The sequence below is a fragment of the Heteronotia binoei genome, chromosome 8 (assembly GCF_032191835.1).
Source record: "Heteronotia binoei isolate CCM8104 ecotype False Entrance Well chromosome 8, APGP_CSIRO_Hbin_v1, whole genome shotgun sequence".
Classification (NCBI taxonomy): Eukaryota; Metazoa; Chordata; class Lepidosauria; order Squamata; family Gekkonidae; genus Heteronotia; species Heteronotia binoei.
The window spans coordinates 90,420,934-90,439,043 of NC_083230.1; the positions used below are offsets into that span (position 1 = coordinate 90,420,934).

Sequence of the window (18,110 nt, forward strand, 5' to 3'; positions counted from 1 at the left end):
CGTATAGCTACACCACAAAAACCCTTAGTACCAATTTATTAGCAAAAAATCCACAGCAGTTTTAAATTTCAGTAAAATACAAGTAGCTAAATTATGTTTACTTCCATCAGCTCGCAAAAGCCTCTTTGGTCATTCACCCCTAAATTTTGTAATCCCATGTAGTCTGCAGTCCAAAGATTGAAGACTAACATTTTGCTGTATTGCACTATTAAGGACATTAACAGTGTTATTGATGTACACCACCCTGAGCCCTGTTTTACAGGGGAGGGCAGTCTAGAAATCTAATTTAATAAATGAGCTACCATCTACACATAAAATTAAACCCTTGAAGTTAAAATAACTAAAGATTCCAAAATTTCTTCCTAAACCAAGAGTTAAAAGATGCTTGTTTATCTGCAACACACCTTTCTTTCTAAATGTCTTTCCAACCTTGTAAGAGCTTCTGTTTCTCCACCTGGCCACACAGCAGAAGGCAATCCATCTGTATCAAAACCTGGAGTACAAAAACAACATGTTGCTACTGTTACAGTACTGCTATAATGCCAACAATGTAGTACTGAATAATGTTAGCAGGAACTATGGCACTCCCCAAAGCTGCTCACTGGCATGCTTGAAAATCTCTTACCCTTGACATGCTTGCTATCAAGAGAAAACATTAAAATGGTACCCTTTCTCTACTCACTTTATTTAAAACCGTAATCCAAAGACCACATAATTTCATATTTCTAAGCAGATATCAATGATGTCAGGAGGCAGGGTCTCTTCAAACAACTACACTTTAAAAAGAAATTTCAGACATATCACCAATCAGAAGACTGGATGGCTCACTAAAGTCTCTTTTGAGAAATATCAGCAACACACATCTCATCCCATACATGATAGACTGCTGCAGAATAGTCATCTCTATACTATATATTTATAGAGATAACAAGGCACTACATTCCCTAAAACAATGCATATTAATTCTATGCATTTATATCAGACAGCAAAGTAGGCTTATTTTGCAGGTTTATTTCATGAATTTTTACCACACAAGTAGAGGCTAGGATCTTCTCCATGACCAATAAAGACAAACTTATGCAAAACAAATATAACTTTTTTTCATTTGCATTGTTTATACCTGAAGTGGAGTTTACTATTTGCCTAGAAAGAGTACTATACCCTTCCTACTCCATCAAATAACCGCATGACAGACTGCAGCCCAGAGTGTAGATGCTTGCAGCCTTGTCTTCCAGTCTTAAATCTGAAGCCTACAACTAAGAGAAAGAAACCTAATTGACATCTGCACCAGTGGCAGCATGAGACCAAAGAATGAACTACACTTCAGAGTTGTTGTTGTTTCTTTCTTTTTTTTGGGAGGGGGGGTGGATACAGTTCTGAATTCTTTCCTTCACAAAAAAGCTTTCTGCACCCAGAAAATCATCATGGTAGATAAATGGCTGTCAATTTTAATTCCACAGATGGAATCAGGTGGGGTGGTTACACACGAGGAGCAGTGAACATGACCATCCCCCACTTCCATTTCAAAATGGTGTTGTCTACACCTCAGCATTCAACTACCACTGCATGTGTAGACTCAGCTAGGGAGAAAAATAAGAATGCATGAAGTTGAGAGCTACTGCCTGTTTCCATGGGCCAGTCGACTCAGCTTCAAGAACAGCCACAGCAGCAACATGCCTATGCCTGCTGTGGTGCTGCCTGACCCACTCAGAGTGGCAAGAGGCAGCAGCAAATACGCAAATACAGCAGCAAATACAGGCTGCACTCATAACCAAGGGACCTGCTTAAATGGAAGTGGGTACAGTTGCTGATTCCACTATTGTTGCACTGATTTCATCCAGTCTGCTCTCCTGACTACAACCCCCATCCCTTGTTGGTCTTGCATCTCCTGTTTTGGGGCCAAAAAGATCTACTGAATGAAGGGGAATGCAAAGAAAACTGGATGTGGTTGGTTGTATATAATATATGATCTTTATACCTTCACTACAACCTTGGTTACTTTCAGTAGCAAATGAAAAGGGTGGCTTTTAAAAAATCACTTCCCTACAATTCAGTTCCTTTACACTAGTATTTGATAAGAAAAACACATAATTTCTTATTACTAATTCCATGGAGATACATACAGAGGCTACAAGAAAGAACTCTGAGAATACCTAATTCTTCCAGTGAAGGAACACCATATTTCTCATCATGATCATCAGAAACAGGGGTAGTACACTTTGACGTTACTTCTGCAGTGATTGTTTCTACAGGCATCTCCAGTGGCTCCATTCGACTGATTAGAGTTTGGAATCTCTTATAGGTAAGAGGTGGTTGTCCTCCATTTAATTCTATAATCCTATGTATACAGAAGCCCAAATTTAGTTAGAACACACTTGCTCGAACATACAGTATTTTCTAATGCAATTATGTACTTATCAGCTTTAATATTAATTACCTTGTTTCTACATATACCATTTTATGCTGTATTAGCTGAATTCCTTACTATGGAAAAAAGCCTAATGGGCACAGCTCACACACGTTATTTTAGAATGTTGGGTTTGAGAGTGTAAAGTAATTAATAGTAAATATGCTAGCCTACAGAAAAACAGGTTGCTTACCTGTAACTGATGATCTTCGAGTGGTCATCTGTGCATTCACACCCATGGGAGAAAGCGCGCCTGCGCTAATCCGATCGGTACTTAACAAGCCAAAGGATTTTCGCGCTCAGCTCCAGTGAGCTTGCGCAAGAACCCCACCACGCATGCTCACAGAGTGGGCGCGGACATCCCGTCAGTTCCTTCTGACCGCTGTATGATCCTAAACAGTGCCGAAGGACCGACAGCAGTGGGGAAGGAGGGTGGGTGGTGTGAATGCACAGATGACCACTCGAAGCTCATCAGTTACAGGTAAGCAACCTGTTTATCTTCTTCGTGGTCTCTGTGCATCACACCCATGGGAGATTAGCAAGCTAGGCCTATGTCTGGAGGAGGGTGCTGGAGGTCATTCAGACACAGCAGACAGCAGAAGCACATTGCACACTAGGAAAAACACAAGTGTAGATAGACAGTAGAGGTATAGCAGCTTGCTGACTGGCCTAGATCGTAGCTCTGTAGATCTGTATAGACCTCTGTGGATCACCTGATGCAGCAGAGACATGGCTAAGGCCCTAGTTGAGGGACCTCAAGGCAGGTAAAGAGGCAACCCATGGTAAGGGACAGTAGAGCTCAGGATGTCCTGTTAGGCCTCCGGGAAGTCTCTGAGTTCTTACAGTTTAGCTTGGAAGAAACTGTGGAGAAGAACAAGTTAGTATTGTTTCTAGAGTTGAATGAAGAACACAAAAGGAGGACCCTTTTGATATCCAAAGAAAGGAGACTTTCTTTATTTACCAACCCACAAAAAGAGTGTTTGCAAAAGAGATGTCAGAGTTACAAAGGGAATTCAAACTCTATTTCCAAGAGAAAGAATACTGCTGGAGAGTGGAGAAGAAGTATATTCTCATCATGAAAACAAAGGGTATCATAACATAGAGCCAGTAGTCCAGCTATCCAACCAGTGAGAGAGACAGCCATCAATAACGCTGCTCCCTATGACAAGAAATGAATTGAACCAGTAGCCAGGGGTTTGGAGAGGTTCCCTGGCAGGATTGATAAGAGAAAGGCAGATGCCAAGGCGGAGTGGTCATTTGGCATAAAGATGAAAGCCGAGGTGGCCTTTAGGAAGTGAGTAATAGGAGAGTGTGAGGATGACCGGTACCCATCAATGGAGGTACAGTGTGCCAAGACGGCCAGGAGGCTGTCCAACCCAAGAGGAGTTGAGGCTGCAGCCCACAATTATGCCAATAGGATGTTCCATATTTGGAAGAAAAGTAGGGGGAGTCTCTGGGACGAGATGACGCAGAAGAGGAAAGTAGCAATGGCAAAGCCATCATAGTTATGCCCTAGAGCAGTGAGGGCATGGCTTCGGAGTTTGTTGGCTACCCTGGAATTTCAAGGTGCACATGGGAACACGTAGAGGTACTGGCTGCATCGCAGGAAAGGAGACAAGATCTGGTATCCACTCCTGCTCTGGGGTAGAACTGCCGATGTTTCCTATCTTACTCAGATGCTGTCGATTGGTGAGTGACCCCAGAGGCATAACAGAGGGTGGAGAAAAACCTCTCAACGTGAGGGGATGACGCCCTGCAGGTTCAAGAAATCGCCTGTATGTTCAGGTCCGCAAGTGGGCAGATGACCTGTGGGAAGAGTGGAAGTCCATACCGTCTGTCGACATTCCCAGTACTAGGGTATAAGCATCCTGGCAATAGTCCATCTGTGACAGCTATAAGATGAGGGATGAGGCATCGATGCAAGGGTGAACACAGACCTCTCTGCAAGTGATAGCTGAGGGAAGTGTGTAGTGGATCTTATCGCCAGCGTTCCCAGAAAATGATGTGGTAGTTGGCATGGTCGGGAGGTTATAAGTGACTTGATACAGCCTGTCCCTGCCTCCTGTTCCCAGTATTCCAAGGAGGTCTCCCATCCAAGCACTTGACAGGGTTGGCCCTGCTTAGCTTCTGAGATCCGATTAAATCAGGTTCGCCTTGGCTATCCAGGTCAGGGCTGGTAAGCTCTTGACACGGGATCATTCATGTGCATCTTCCAGAACCAGATCCAAAAGGAAGGACAGGGAGTTGGAGAGATGTTCCGAAAAACAGAAAGAGCTCCCATTATGCACCAATCCCATGGTTCAGGTAGTAGGGAGAGGTGGAGCAACAGGGGTCTCTGAAGAGTCAGAGAGATCTGAGGCACCAGAACTCCAGAAATGTAGGACATGCATGAGGAGGCTGGTAAGCACCTGGACCGAGGTGGTTGAGGCCATAAGGCCCAGCGAGGATAGACATGGAAAACTGTGTGTTCTTACCATGTTCGGAGCACATGTGCAAAAGAGAAAGTTCTGCACTCCCCGTATGATGTGTGCACGTGTGTGGACCCCACAGGCTAGCATTCATAGTTGTCCCTGTGGACTGGGCCATGTTTAAAGGATTTTAGATGTCTTCCTTTCTTCCTTCCTTCCTTCCTTTCGGAGTTAGTAACCAACAGTTACAGGAGTGTGGTTAAAACTAGGAAGCAGAGCAGGCTGAGAGTTATAGTTTGAGAGGGATGCATGATGAATTCAAGCGCCCAATGGAAGTGAAGTGGTCCAACTGAAATGTAGTGGGAATACACACTCAGTAAATTAGGGGTGCCAATCCCTACTTCACCTTAGTTGGCAGGAGCATATCATGCAGGGCAGTCCTGCTAAAACTGTACTAGAGGGACTAGTACTAGTGTCAATTGGAGAGCCAGTTTGGTGTAGTGGTTAAGTGCACAGACTCTTATCTGGGAGAACCAGGTTTGATTCCCCACTCCACCTGCACCTGCTAGCATGGCCTTGGGTCACCCAAAAACTCTGGCAGAGGTTGTCCTTGAAAGGACAGCTGCTGTGAGAGTCCTTTCCAGTCCCACTCACCTCACAGGGTGTCTTTTGTGGGGGAGGAAGGGAAAGGAGATTGTGAGCCGCTCTGAGACTCTTCGGAGTGGAGGGAGGGATATAAATCCAATATCATCTTCTTCATCTAGTGCTCTGTGGATCCTGATGAGGCAGAGGCCTCCCAGTCCTGTTTTTGATACCATGAAGTGCTGAAAGGGAAGGTGGAAACTTGGAAGGGTAGAAGAGCTTAGTCCCTGAACAGGAATAACAGGACTTCTGCCAGAAGGACAGTTGGTATTAATATGAGCCTTCAACCGGCAGTTAGCCGATGCAGCTGCACTACATTCTCTCAGGTAAGAGAGAAAAGGTGTTGGTTAGTACTGAGGCAGAACCCTGCTTCTAGTAGAGTTCAGAAGGTTGGTGCTAGGATTGTAGTTTGTTCTAGGCTGTGTTCCGGATGGCATAGAACCTGGAGGCAGACCCAGATTGCAGGGCATTGCGATACTCCTGAGCATCTCATGCCAAATAGTATCTGCAGTAGAGTGGACAACAACTGTCTTCAGCAGGAAAACTTTAGTATATGTTCTAATACCCAACTGAGGCAGCAGAGAGAAGACATGATTGGCATCCAGGAATAACAACTACAAATGATGAGTTGTTGTGAGGACAAGAGCATGCCCCCTTTGAATTAGTTTGACAGCAGAATGCTGAACATACTGGGGGTGGGGGAGGCAGTGCTTCTGAGAGTTGTTGCTCTAACATAAACTGCCAGTAGCTGGTGTGAGTGGAGCAGCGGAGGGTCTAAACGCCAGGGTACCAACTGAATAAAATGTCTTGCCCAAGGTGTTAATTTCCCTCCCCCCCCCACAAAAAAGGGGGGCTAGAAAGAGAGAGTTCGGTCCCCAGTTCATGCATCGTACACGTATGATCCGGCCAAGGAGAGGAACTTGGAGGAAGGATCGGTGTAGTTCGAACTTCTTACTCCTTTATGGCACTACTGCTAGAAAGGGGGTGGGTGGGTGCTAAAACGGCAAATGCCAAGTGAAATGATGTTAAACACCATTGCAGTGGTCGAGGGTTGAAGTTGATAGGAGAAAGCATCAGGGTATAGTCTAATGCTTTCATGCAGTTGCCATAGGAATTAGGGTCATCTGATGGTAAAGGCAGAGACCATAAAGCTCAGGGTAAAGAAACAGCGTGGAGGTAGGCAAGGCTTGATCTGCATCAAAACAGCCAGGGGGTGGATAGAGATGCTGATATTCAGTGCTGATGGCAGAGCCATGTGAGTCTGCTCTGGAGGGTTGTGCAGATGCTTCTTCTAGCACTGATCCAATAATAGAGCAGCCAGGTCGTTGTTGCCAACCGTAGTATGATGGATGGTAAAGCATCCAGTACCTAAGGGAGGTTGCATATTGCTGGGCCAACCTGAGAGGTCCTTAGAACAAGAGCAACAAAAAGCTGCTGGGACATGGACACGGTGTGTGCCTCCTGCAGTCTGTCTTTATAAGACTAGAAAGAACCCATGTGAAAATGAGAAAGGGGGGGGGGTCAGCATCATCGCTGCTGACGCGCCTCTGCCCTCAAGGTCGAACATCGGTATGGAGGAGCGCTTTGGCTCCAGTGCCCATGAGACTGGCCAAGCAGAGGGGCATTGGCGCTTGGAGCCACAAGTATCGATGGGAGGTGCGTTTGCGCTATGAACTGGAGCACGGAAGTACTCGGCTCGGGAATAAGCTGAGCGTCGGGGGGCTCAGTCGGCAATGTCAGACAGAAGCGGTTGCCGATTCCGACGCTGATCCTTCCGATGCTGATCCTTCAGTGGGCAAGTGGCGTATGACGATAGAAGTCATGTTTGCCATGCCTGCTTCCACCTCGAATCCCTTGTCCTCCCCACAGCAGTTGCTGAAAGGTAGCGAGGACTCCGACTTCGATGCCGAGAATGCTCGTAGGTCAGAGCGGTCGGAAAGGGAAGAGCCATGAGAGTTGGTCTTGCTCTCAGTGGGCTCCGGCACCAACATAGCGAGTTGGGCCGTGTGTTGTCCAGGCTGGAAGACATCGAAGTCCATTGAATCAGTTAGGGAGATGACGCAAGCAGTTTGAACAGGCACATTGCTGGCTTTTTCCTCGTTAGTCAGGCGGATTGGTGATGATCTATGCTGTGAGTCCCTCTGGGCAGGGAGAGGAGCGAAGGAAACGAATCAGGAGGGGAAATTTGATCCCAGCACTTGAGTCGGCAAGAGAGCCCACCTCCATTGCTTTTCCGTAACGGGGAAGGGGGAAAAAATGGGGGGGGGGAATCCGAAGGGCTGAAGAGAGTAAAGTTTTCGACTTTTCTCCATCTCAACAGGTTTGTTATTATTTGCTTTTGAGGTAACATGAGATTAGAAGTGGCTATTTGAAAAGGGGAAGTAAATAAAAGTACCAGCCGGAGCGAGATCAACTGATCAGCGCGGCGGTCAGAAGAGAACTGACGGGATGTCCGCGCCCACTCTGTGAGCATGTGTGGTGGGGTTCTTGCGCATGCCCACTGGAGCTGAGCGCGAAAATCCTTTGGCTTGTTAAGTACCGATCGGATCAGCGCAGGCGCGCTTTCTCCCATGGGTGTGATGCACAGAGACCACGAAGAAGATGAGCTGGCAGGACTTAAAAGTCAGTCGAATAAAATTGTTACAAGGGTATTAGTACAAGAACCAGGATTTTTATTATCATTTGAACTTTCAATTGCCAGCAATTTATGTATAATTTTCTATAATTCTAGCATAACTTAACAGCTGCGTGGGGAGCACAGACTGTGGAGCCAAAATCTGCTATTCCATATTCTTCATTTAATCTAATGTTAATATTTGTATATTAGAAAGAAGAATGTGTAGCTTTAAATGTATAACTGAATGAGTAGCCAAAAGTCTGTGCCTCTAGCCTATGACCAAGATGAACATGGGCTATAAAGAGAAAGATGATCCTATGATGTGATAATGATTTACTTCCATATAACGTCAACAGAATTTAACAACACTGTGACTGGGTTATTTCACAGACTTTGGGTTTTTCCTTGTAGAAAGCCCTACAGAAAGTCCAAACAAAGTGTTATGTTTCACACAACATTCTGTTCTGGGGATTCAGTATGTTAAATGGTCAGCTAGGAACAATTACCACACCTTCAGAACACAGCTCTCCTGCCCATATCCAGAGTGACAGCAATGCTCTGCCCTCATTCTGAATTACTCAAGACATTTATACTTAGCTGAATCATTGTTCACAGCATTCTATACATCTATTCATTAATTAAAGCATGTATACCCTGACTTTCCTTATGGCTTAAGGCAGCATAATCTCCACTTGGCTGATATCATAGAATCAGGAATAAGAGAGGACTAAGTAAGGGCGAAAACGCTTTTCAAGTCCCCAAGGAACAAAAATACTAAACAATGAGGTGGCTGGGTGGGAACCCTTCACCTATCCACAAAACCACATCTCCCCACCGATTTTACATGAAAATACTAGCTAGGGAATATTCAACACAACGCAGAGTTTTGTGTTGACACATATCTTCTACCTCCCAAAAGTAAAGAATGCAAGACCTGTAGGCTCATAACTTGTACTGAGCTATCCTTCACACGCAGCTGAATTAAATGGGTTCTTATAATTTCTACAATTGATGCAGCACTTTTCTCTGGCAGAAGGCTCCTTGTGGTGAAGTACAAGGCTGCCAATAGTGGAACATATTCATCATACTAAATCCATTACTTCTTTCATTCACCTACCTTTCATGGATAAAGGTTAACAACTAGATTTTTAAAGCCTGGCTATAAGAAATATTGGTCATTTAAGAAAGAAAGACTGGGTCTACAACAAGACAACACACATTTTCCAAACCAAACAGTTTTTCTTAATGCAATTGGGATTTTTTTTGTCACAGAAACTATAAAGAGGAATGTATTCAGAACAGCTCTGACAAGTTTTATTTGAAATATATGCATTCATGATCACAGGTATTTCTTAAGAGTAGCATATGGCACAACACCTGACTTTTCTCCTTTAAATTTAAGCAATAGTAACTTACTTGTCTAGATCGTACAGAGTATGTGAAATTCGTACAATGACTTCTACTCCTGCTTCGCTAGCCAGCTTCTTAATTGCTGCATCTCTCTCCTTCCCAAATGGCTCAGAATCATATTCAATTGAAAGTTTTGTGATATTCCATTCCTAAAGTTTGAAAGAGAGATGAGACTTTTAAATGACTAATTGTTCTAGGAAACGAGATAAATGCTCTTATAATTGTTTCAATTCTGCTTAGCTTTATTGAACTACATAATAAAACAAGGATTACAGGGGGTCATCTCATTTTCTACTCTTGTACTATTTCTTTTCACTTTTCTGAAAGCCTGAAAACATCTCCCCTTTTTCTGCTCTCCTTCCTACTCACCAGCCAAGCTACATGTATTTGGCTCTGCTGTCTTCAGCTTTCCCTCCTTCCCTCCCCCTTGGCAGCCTCTATCCATGAAAACTATGGGCCAGTTGTGCAGTTCCTGACACCAGGCTGGGCTCAGCAGCATGGTGGTGGCCATCAGGCCAGGCCCAGTAACGCAGTGGAAACCCATGAGGAATTGCAGGGGGACACCTCATTTCCCCCTATATCCTCTTCCCCATATTGTCCTCCTTCCCTCCTCCTAGCAACCCCATATCCTCATCTTTCTTTGCTTCCTTCCCAACCTACAATCAACCTAGCTCTGCCCATCTTTAGCTGTATTGTTTATTTCATTTATACCCTGCCTTTCTTCACAATGGGGACCCAAAGCAGCTTACATCATTCTCCTCTTCCATTTTATCCTCCAAACAACCCTGTAATTAGGCTGCGAATGTGTAATTGACCCAAGCTTCCAAAGGAAAATGGCAATTTGAACCTGGGTCTCCAACATCCTAGTGAAAATCTGAACTATTACACCATACAGGATTCTGTGGATTAGTTACTGTTGAAGAGTGGCAGCAGTCAGTCCAAGGCGAATCATGCTAGTCATGCAGTTTTATTGCCCAGTGGTTGCTACCAGTCCTGGCCCTGATGAGTCCTCCCCCAAAAGCCTAAGCAATTCTGGAATCGTCTTTGCCCCCTTCCCCTGCCTTTTACTGACACAAGTCAAGACATGAAGCCTGGCAGTACTGTTTCTTAAAGCTACAGGTACTGCTTCTATTATTTGGAGTAGATTCAACCCCCTTTTAAGATTTCAAATTCTTCTACAATTTGGGCATTTCAGGTTTGAGGAAAGGGTAGTCTTGTCTGTTCCTGGATCCAGAGACTTGGTCATATTGAAAATTAAATACATCGCTAAAAGCTATCTAAAATGTTTTAAACTACAAAGAGGTTAACTGTATTAAATAACTGACAGAGGACCCAAAGGAGTTTGAGTATATGCAAGTGCAAAGCCTTACAGTATTCTTTCTATGTATGCAAGCCAAGATTTTGGCCATAAAAGGTTTTGAGTAGGCTGAAGGAGCTGCAGATTGTACATCTCTCTACGCTGTTCAAAATAACTGGCAAGAAATAGATCCCATTTCGCAATCAATTGAATCTAGGATCCAACCAAACGTTACTGTGTTTTGGCAATCAAATTTCTGTCCTAGCCATACTGTAAAAAGAGAACTTACTTGTATTCAAATCCTTCTTTATATTCAAATAAAATATCAAACACAGTATTTTATTTGAATACAAATAAGGGAGCTAGAATGATTAAAGATTGGGGCAGCTCTTTAACTATGAGAAAACAAGTTAAAAGTCCTGTAAAACAGCTCAGATTGCAAAATACATTCAACACTGCTCCTCTTGCACCATCATAACCCACCTTAAACAGCCTAGGAAACACATCTGCAGGCTGCCCTCGAATAACAAACAAACGTGAATTTAACTTCCGTAAGTTGGCATCCAAGTCCTCAAGACACTGAAGCAGAAACCTATAAGGAAGGCATGGGGAATTAACAACAATTTTATACTTTAAGTCCACAGAAGTAGTAAAACAGTACAGGCAAAGAGTAGTTAAACCCAATCCTCTAGATCTGCACATTTATATTTTTGTATATAATACTCTCTATTGTTTATATATTACTTTTCCTACTTGCTCAAATCATGTAACACTATTCTCAGCAATTATTTTAACAACCCTGTCAGGCAGGGAAACAGTGTTGATTACAGATGGATAATTGACACTGACCAGTACTAACCAGTCTGCAGAATTCGGTCTCCAACTTTGGGATCTTCCATCACTGTTTTACTATGAGGTACAGCTATGTTACTGGTTTTGAATTCATATAAGCCTGGGAGGAGGTAGACACAGACATAATGTACACCTGACCACTGGAGAGCCCCACTGTGTGTCTGAACATATGAAACTGCTTAACACTGAGTACTGGTCCATGCAGTTCAACTGTGTCATTTTTTAATAACATCAATTCTTCAGGAAAGGACTTTCCCATTAACTGTAACCAGGGATCCTTGTAAAGAGGTCACTGATTTTCATTAGCAAATAAGACGATCTCAATTAATGTCTTTATAGTATAGCAAGTGGAAGACATTCATCAGACAAAATATAGCAAGAACATTTTGAACAAACACTAGTATTTGGAAAAAAAACTTACAGGAATTACATGCAACAGTTCTTATTAACAGATACTTCCAGTGGCAATAGTTCAACCATGCCTAATGTAGCTCTACAAATATCAAAATTAAGACTACGTATTTAGGTTGGCAAGTGTTAAATTAGAATTCATTTTGATTATTGTACTGCAATATTTAATAACACTGCAGAGAAACACTGCCTTTACATAGAAAAAGGCACACTCCAAGCCATTCATTTATCTTTGGGCTAGGAACAATTAATAATGTATCAGTTCAGATTTTGATAGTCATGGCAATCTCCTAAACATGGTGGGTGGTCATGGGACCCAGCTGAATCACTAAATGCCAATGGACAAGAAATGTGCCCCAATCAAGAAAGGATGCAATCAGTTTTCATAACCATTCCAAGTAAAAAATAAAGACAATAGAATGAATCATACATTCAAGAGTATGCCTCGACTACAGATCACTCATTGCTACATGCAGAAAAATTATGAACTAGCCCTAGTCTCCCCTCTTTGTATAAACAGGTAAACACGACAAAATAAACAGACTGTGCAACCTGGAGGAGTGCTGCACCTATCTAGATCATTATATCAATGCAAGGTGCACGTTTTAAAAAACATTTATATCATATACAATTGTTAGGATTGAAAAAGGCTCTTACATTCTTTGCATATTGTTGTAGCAACTTGAAAACAGTAGCAAAGACGAAACCAAAGCATAGGATGAGTCATTCTCTACTGTTCCAAATACCCTGAAATTACTGTTTCAAGTCTGCTGTTAGATAGGTTGCCCACACTATTTCGTACAAGTATTTCATATAGAACAATGGCTTCAGTAGATGATCAAGACAACAAGATAGGATCATATGGTAAACTGCTGGCCTAAATGCTTACTTTCAAGTCACTTAGGATATTCACTATTAGCTTCTCTTTAAATAGGGTGGTGAAAGAAAATGAATGATTTAATCTTTCTTTTATAGTATGATTAAAACAGTTTTTAGCCTGCCTCTCACAACACATGCCAACCCAGTAACGCTTACAAAGCAACAAAAATGTAATAAAAGAACCCCAAGGTTTCAGATGGCTTAAGACATCAACAACACCCCTCATATCCAAAAATAAAATCTTCCAATCCAATCTAATACTTAAGTGCCCACTGGAAAACAACAGCCTTATACTGCTTGCAGAATTGGGGCAAATTAGGGGCCCTCTTCACTGCTTGTGGTTTTTTGTTGTTGTTCAGTCCAAAAAGCCACAGCCACTACCATAAAGGAGCAAACTGGGTGGTGATCAAAAGAATGTTTTTAAAAGAGGGTTCTAAAAGCAGGATTAGCTGATAAAACCCAAGATAGCAAATGTATTCAGACTAGAAGAGTCAGTCCTTTAAGTAAGCAGGTTCTAGCTCATACACTGCTTTGAAGGTCATTACCAGGATCTTAAACTGTGATTGGGAGCAAATGGGCGACCAACAAAGCTGTTCCAGGATGGGAGTAATATGATCCACCAACAGCTGAGCAACTACATTCTTTACCAATTGAATCTTCTGAAGCAGCCACCAGAGAGCCAAGAGCCACCTGTGGCTCTCTAGCAGAGAATGCGTGGCGGCAGCGCAGCCAAGACGGAAAGTTCCAGTCTGGGTGATCTGCCCGCTGAAACTTCATTTTCCCATCACAAACAGTCCTCCAAAGGCAGCCGTGAGTCGCTGCCATTTAAATACGGTATATTACAGGCAGCCTTTGGGAAGGAGGAGGCGGGCCCCCTGGAGGTGGGGCTAGGGAAAGCGCTGGTAAGCCGGCTTCCTTGCTTTATGAATTGAGCCGCGTGGGAAAGAAAGGGGCAGCGGTGCGAGCGTGAAGGGAAAGTGATGACATCTGTTGCACGTCCCGTCTCGAACGCATGTTGTGGGCCCTGGAGATCACCTAGCAGCCGTGGTTGCCGCCGCTCTTTCGTCTCGGAGGAGCAAATCCTGCCGTTGGATTCTCAGAATCATAGAGCTGGAAAGGACCAATCATCTAGTCCAACCCCCTGCACAATGCAGGAAACTCACAAACACCTCCCCCTCAATTCACAGGATGCACATTGCTGTCAGATGGCCATCTAGCCTCTGTTTAAAAACCTCCAAGGAAGGAGAGCCCACCAGAGGCATCACTAGGGTGGGTTGCACCCTGGGGTGTAACTGATTCAAGTCACCCCCCCCCACATTGGGCATCACCCCTTTTGGAGGGCTGCGTCACCCCCTCCACACACAACCCCGCCCACTTCACATGGCCCCTCCCTCATCCACCCTCTGGTCACATGACCAGCCCCCGTAATCCAAGATACCAGTTTTGCAGCATTTAAGTTTCCCCCACTCACCCACATGCTTTTAGCTGAGCCGGCGGCAGCGCGGCCCCGGTTTCAGAATCCTGGCCAGCCCACACACAGCAGCAGCGTTCTAGTCCCAGGGCCAGCCCCTTCCTGTTGGGGGGGGGTCATGGGTCAGTGCCTGGGGCCAATGAGAATGCTCGGGGGGGCGATGGCCCCCTTGGCCCCGCCCTAGTGACGCCGCTGGAGCCCACCACCTCCCCAGGAAGCCTGTTCCACTGAGGAATCGCTCTAACGGCAAGGAAGTTCTTCCTCATGTTGAGACTTTTTTGCCTTTTTTCCATTCCTGGCATTGTCAAGATTCTTCCAACTGTGTTGACTCTCTGATCAGTGGCATCACTTTTTGGCTGCAGCTTGACTCACAGCTTTTTACCTGTTCTCAAACTGCTTGTACAGTGAGGGAAGTTCCCATGCATGCAAGGCACTTGCAACATACGGTATATAAGAATGCATAATTTCTCAGAATCGGCTGCCTGCAACTCAACACACACAATCTAAAGACTTCATAATATCCTTTCCTTTTTGATCCTTTTGCTTTCAGGCCAGGGAAGCATGGAAATTGTCCCATTGGTCGTCAGTGTAAATAGGACTGAGAGGAAGGTGGGGATTGGTGCAATGGCTGCTGCTGTTCCAAAAGTGCAGAAGATACCATAGTTTCTAAAGGCTGTGTTCTTTGTGCAGGGGCATTTGGGGGCTTTAAGTCAAACTTTGCAGATTCCTCCAGCTGTAGACTGCTACCCACTTTCCAACAATACCATTCCTTTCCATACCTGCAAAGGAGCTTGGCAGGGGAAGGCAGAGAGAGGGAGGGACTCAGCAGAGGTGTGGGATACATTGTTACATAAAGCTGGGCTTGCTAATTGTGCTAGCTGCAAATTTGGGTCATTTTGCATGAGTGAATCTAATATAAGGCTGAGATTGCCATAAGAACATAAGAGAAGCCATGTTGGATCAGGCCAACGGCCCATCAAGTCCAACACTCTGTGTCACACAGTGGCAAAAAATTTTATATACACACATACACTGTGGCTAATAGTCACTGATGGACCTGTGCTCCATATTTTTATCTAAACCCTTCTTGAAGGTGGCTATACTTGTGGCCGCCACCACCTCCTGTGGCAGTGAATTCCACATGTTAATCACCCTTTGGGTGAAGAAGTACTTCCTTTTATCCGTTTTAACCTGTCTGCTCAGCAATTTCATCAAATGCCCACGAGTTCTTGTATTGTGAGAAAGGGAGAAAAGTACTTCTTTCTCTACTTTCTCCATCCCATGCATTATCTTGTAAACCTCTATCATGTCACCCCACAGTCGACGACGTTTCTGCAAGCTAAAGAGTCCCAAGCGTTTCAACCTTTCTTCATAGGGAAAGTGCTCCAGCACTTTAATCATTCTAGTTGCCCTTTTCTGGACTTTCTCCAATGCTATAATATCCTTTTTGAGGTGCGGCGACCAGAACTGCACACAGTACTCCAAATGAGACCGCACCATCGATTTATACAGGGGCATTATGATACTGGCTGATTTGTTTTCAATTCCCTTCCTAATAATTCCCAGCATGGCGTTGGCCTTTTTTATTGCAAACGCACACTGTCTTGACATTTTCAGTGAGTTATCTACCACGACCCCAAGATCTCTCTCTTGGTCAGTCTCTGCCAGTTCACACCCCATCAACTTGTATTTGTAGCTGGGATTCTTGGCCCCAATGTGCATTAACTTTGCACTTGGCCACATTGAACCGCATCTGCCACGTTGACGCCCACTCACCCAGCCTCAACAGATCCCTTTGGAGTTCCTCACAATCCTCTCTGGTTCTCACCACCCTGAACAATTTAGTGTCATCCGCAAACTTGGCCACTTCACTGCTCACTCCCAACTCAATCATTTATGAACAAGTTAAAGAGCATGGGACCCAGTACCGAGCCCTGCGGCACCCCACTGCTTACTGTCCTCCACTGCGAAGACTGCCCATTTATACTCACTCTCTGCTTCCTATTACTCAGCCAGTTTTTGATCCACAAGAGGACCTGTCCTTTTACTCCATGACTCTCAAGCTTTCTAAGGAGCCTTTGATGAGGAACTTTATCAAAAGCTTTCTGGAAGTCAAGGTAAACAACATCTATCGGGTCTCCTTTGTCCACATGTTTGTTCACCCCCTCAAAGAAATGTAACAGGTTAGTGAGGCAAGATCTTCCCTTGCAGAACCCATGCTGAGTCTTCCTCAATAACCCGTGTTCATCAATGTGCCTACTCATTCTGTCCTTGATAATGGTTTCTACCAACTTTCCCGGTATTGAAGTCAGACTGACTGGCCTGTAATTTCCCGGGTCTCCTCTGGAACCTTTTTTAAAGATGGGGGTGACATTTGCTACCTTCTAGTCCTCAGGAACGGAAGCAGATTTCAATGAAAGATTACAGATTTTTGTTAGAAGATCCACAAGTTCAACTTTGAGTTCTTTCAGAACTCTCGGATGTATGCCATCCGGACCCGGTGACTTATTAGTTTTTAATTTGTCTATCAGTTGTAGGACCTCCTTTTTTGTCACCTCAATCTGACTCAGGTCTTTCAACACCCCTTCCAAAATTAGTGGTTCTGGGGCGGGCAAAAAGTTCTCATCTTCCACAGTGAAGACGGAGGCAAAAAATTCATTTAGCTTCTCAGCCATTTCGCTATCCTCCTTCAGTAATCCTTTTACCCCATGGTCATCCAAGGGCCCCACTGCCTCCCTGGCTGGTTTCCTACTTCTAATATATTTGAAGAAATTTTTATTGTTGGTCTTTATGTTTTTTGCAATATGCTCCCCATAGTCCCTTTTTGCCTGCCTGATCACAGTCTTGCATTTGATTTGCCACAGCCTGTGTTCCCTTTTACTAATCTCACTTGGACTGGTTTTCCACCGCTTAAAGGAGTCCTTCTTACCTTTTACAGCTTCCATTACTTTGTTTGTTAACCACGCAGGCCTTTTCTTATGCCTGTTTGTGCCTTTCCTAACTTGTGGTATGTATTTTATCTGAGCTTCTAGGATTATAGTTTTAAATAGCATCCAAGCTTCCCCAAGGGTTTTGACCGTATGTACCTTTCCTTTTAGTTTCCTCCTCACATGCCTCCTCATACAGTGGGGTGGATTCCTGATTCCCTGTTAGGGTTGCCAATCCCCAGGTGGGGCAGGGGATCCCCCAGTTTGGAGGCCCTCCCCCCAATTTAGGGTAATCAGAAAGCGGGGGGAGAGGAGGGAAATGTCTGCTGAGTACTCATGATTCCCTATGGAGACTTATTTCCATAGAAAAAAATGGAGAATTTATCCACGGGTATCTGGGGCTCTGGGGACCCTGTTTTTTGAGGTAGAGGCACCAAGTTTTCAGTATAATATCTAGTGGCTCTCCCCAAAATACTCCCTAAGTTTCAAAAAGATTGGACTAGGGGGTCCAATTCTATGAGCCCCCAAAGAAGGTACCCCTATCCATTATTTCTTATGGAAGGAAGGCATTTAAAAGATGTGCAGTCCCTTTAAATGTGAGGGCCAGAACTCCCTTTGGAGTTCAATTATGCTTGTCACACCCTTGCTCCTGGCTCCACCCCAATGTCTCCTGGCTCCATCCCCAAAGTCCCCAGATATTTCTTGAATTGGAGTTGGCAACCCTATTCCCTGTGCTAATCTTGAACTCCCTGATTGTGTCAGGTGCAGTTCTTTATGCTCCAGCAGCTG

At 44.3% G+C, this 18,110-nt stretch overlaps 1 protein-coding gene across 1 annotated transcript in view; it reads right to left on the reverse strand.

Moving 5' to 3' along the window:
- Positions 1–18,110, reverse strand: part of CRY1 (cryptochrome circadian regulator 1) — a 54,109-nt gene that overhangs the window by 11,535 nt on the left and 24,464 nt on the right. Inside the window, exons 2-5 of the mRNA XM_060245560.1 lie at positions 11,265–11,373; positions 9,491–9,633; positions 2,154–2,338; positions 405–493 (exon numbers count right to left, since the gene is read on the reverse strand). Coding sequence (XP_060101543.1) covers positions 405–493; positions 2,154–2,338; positions 9,491–9,633; positions 11,265–11,373 — 526 coding nt within the window. The remainder of the gene's footprint in view (positions 1–404; positions 494–2,153; positions 2,339–9,490; positions 9,634–11,264; positions 11,374–18,110) is intronic.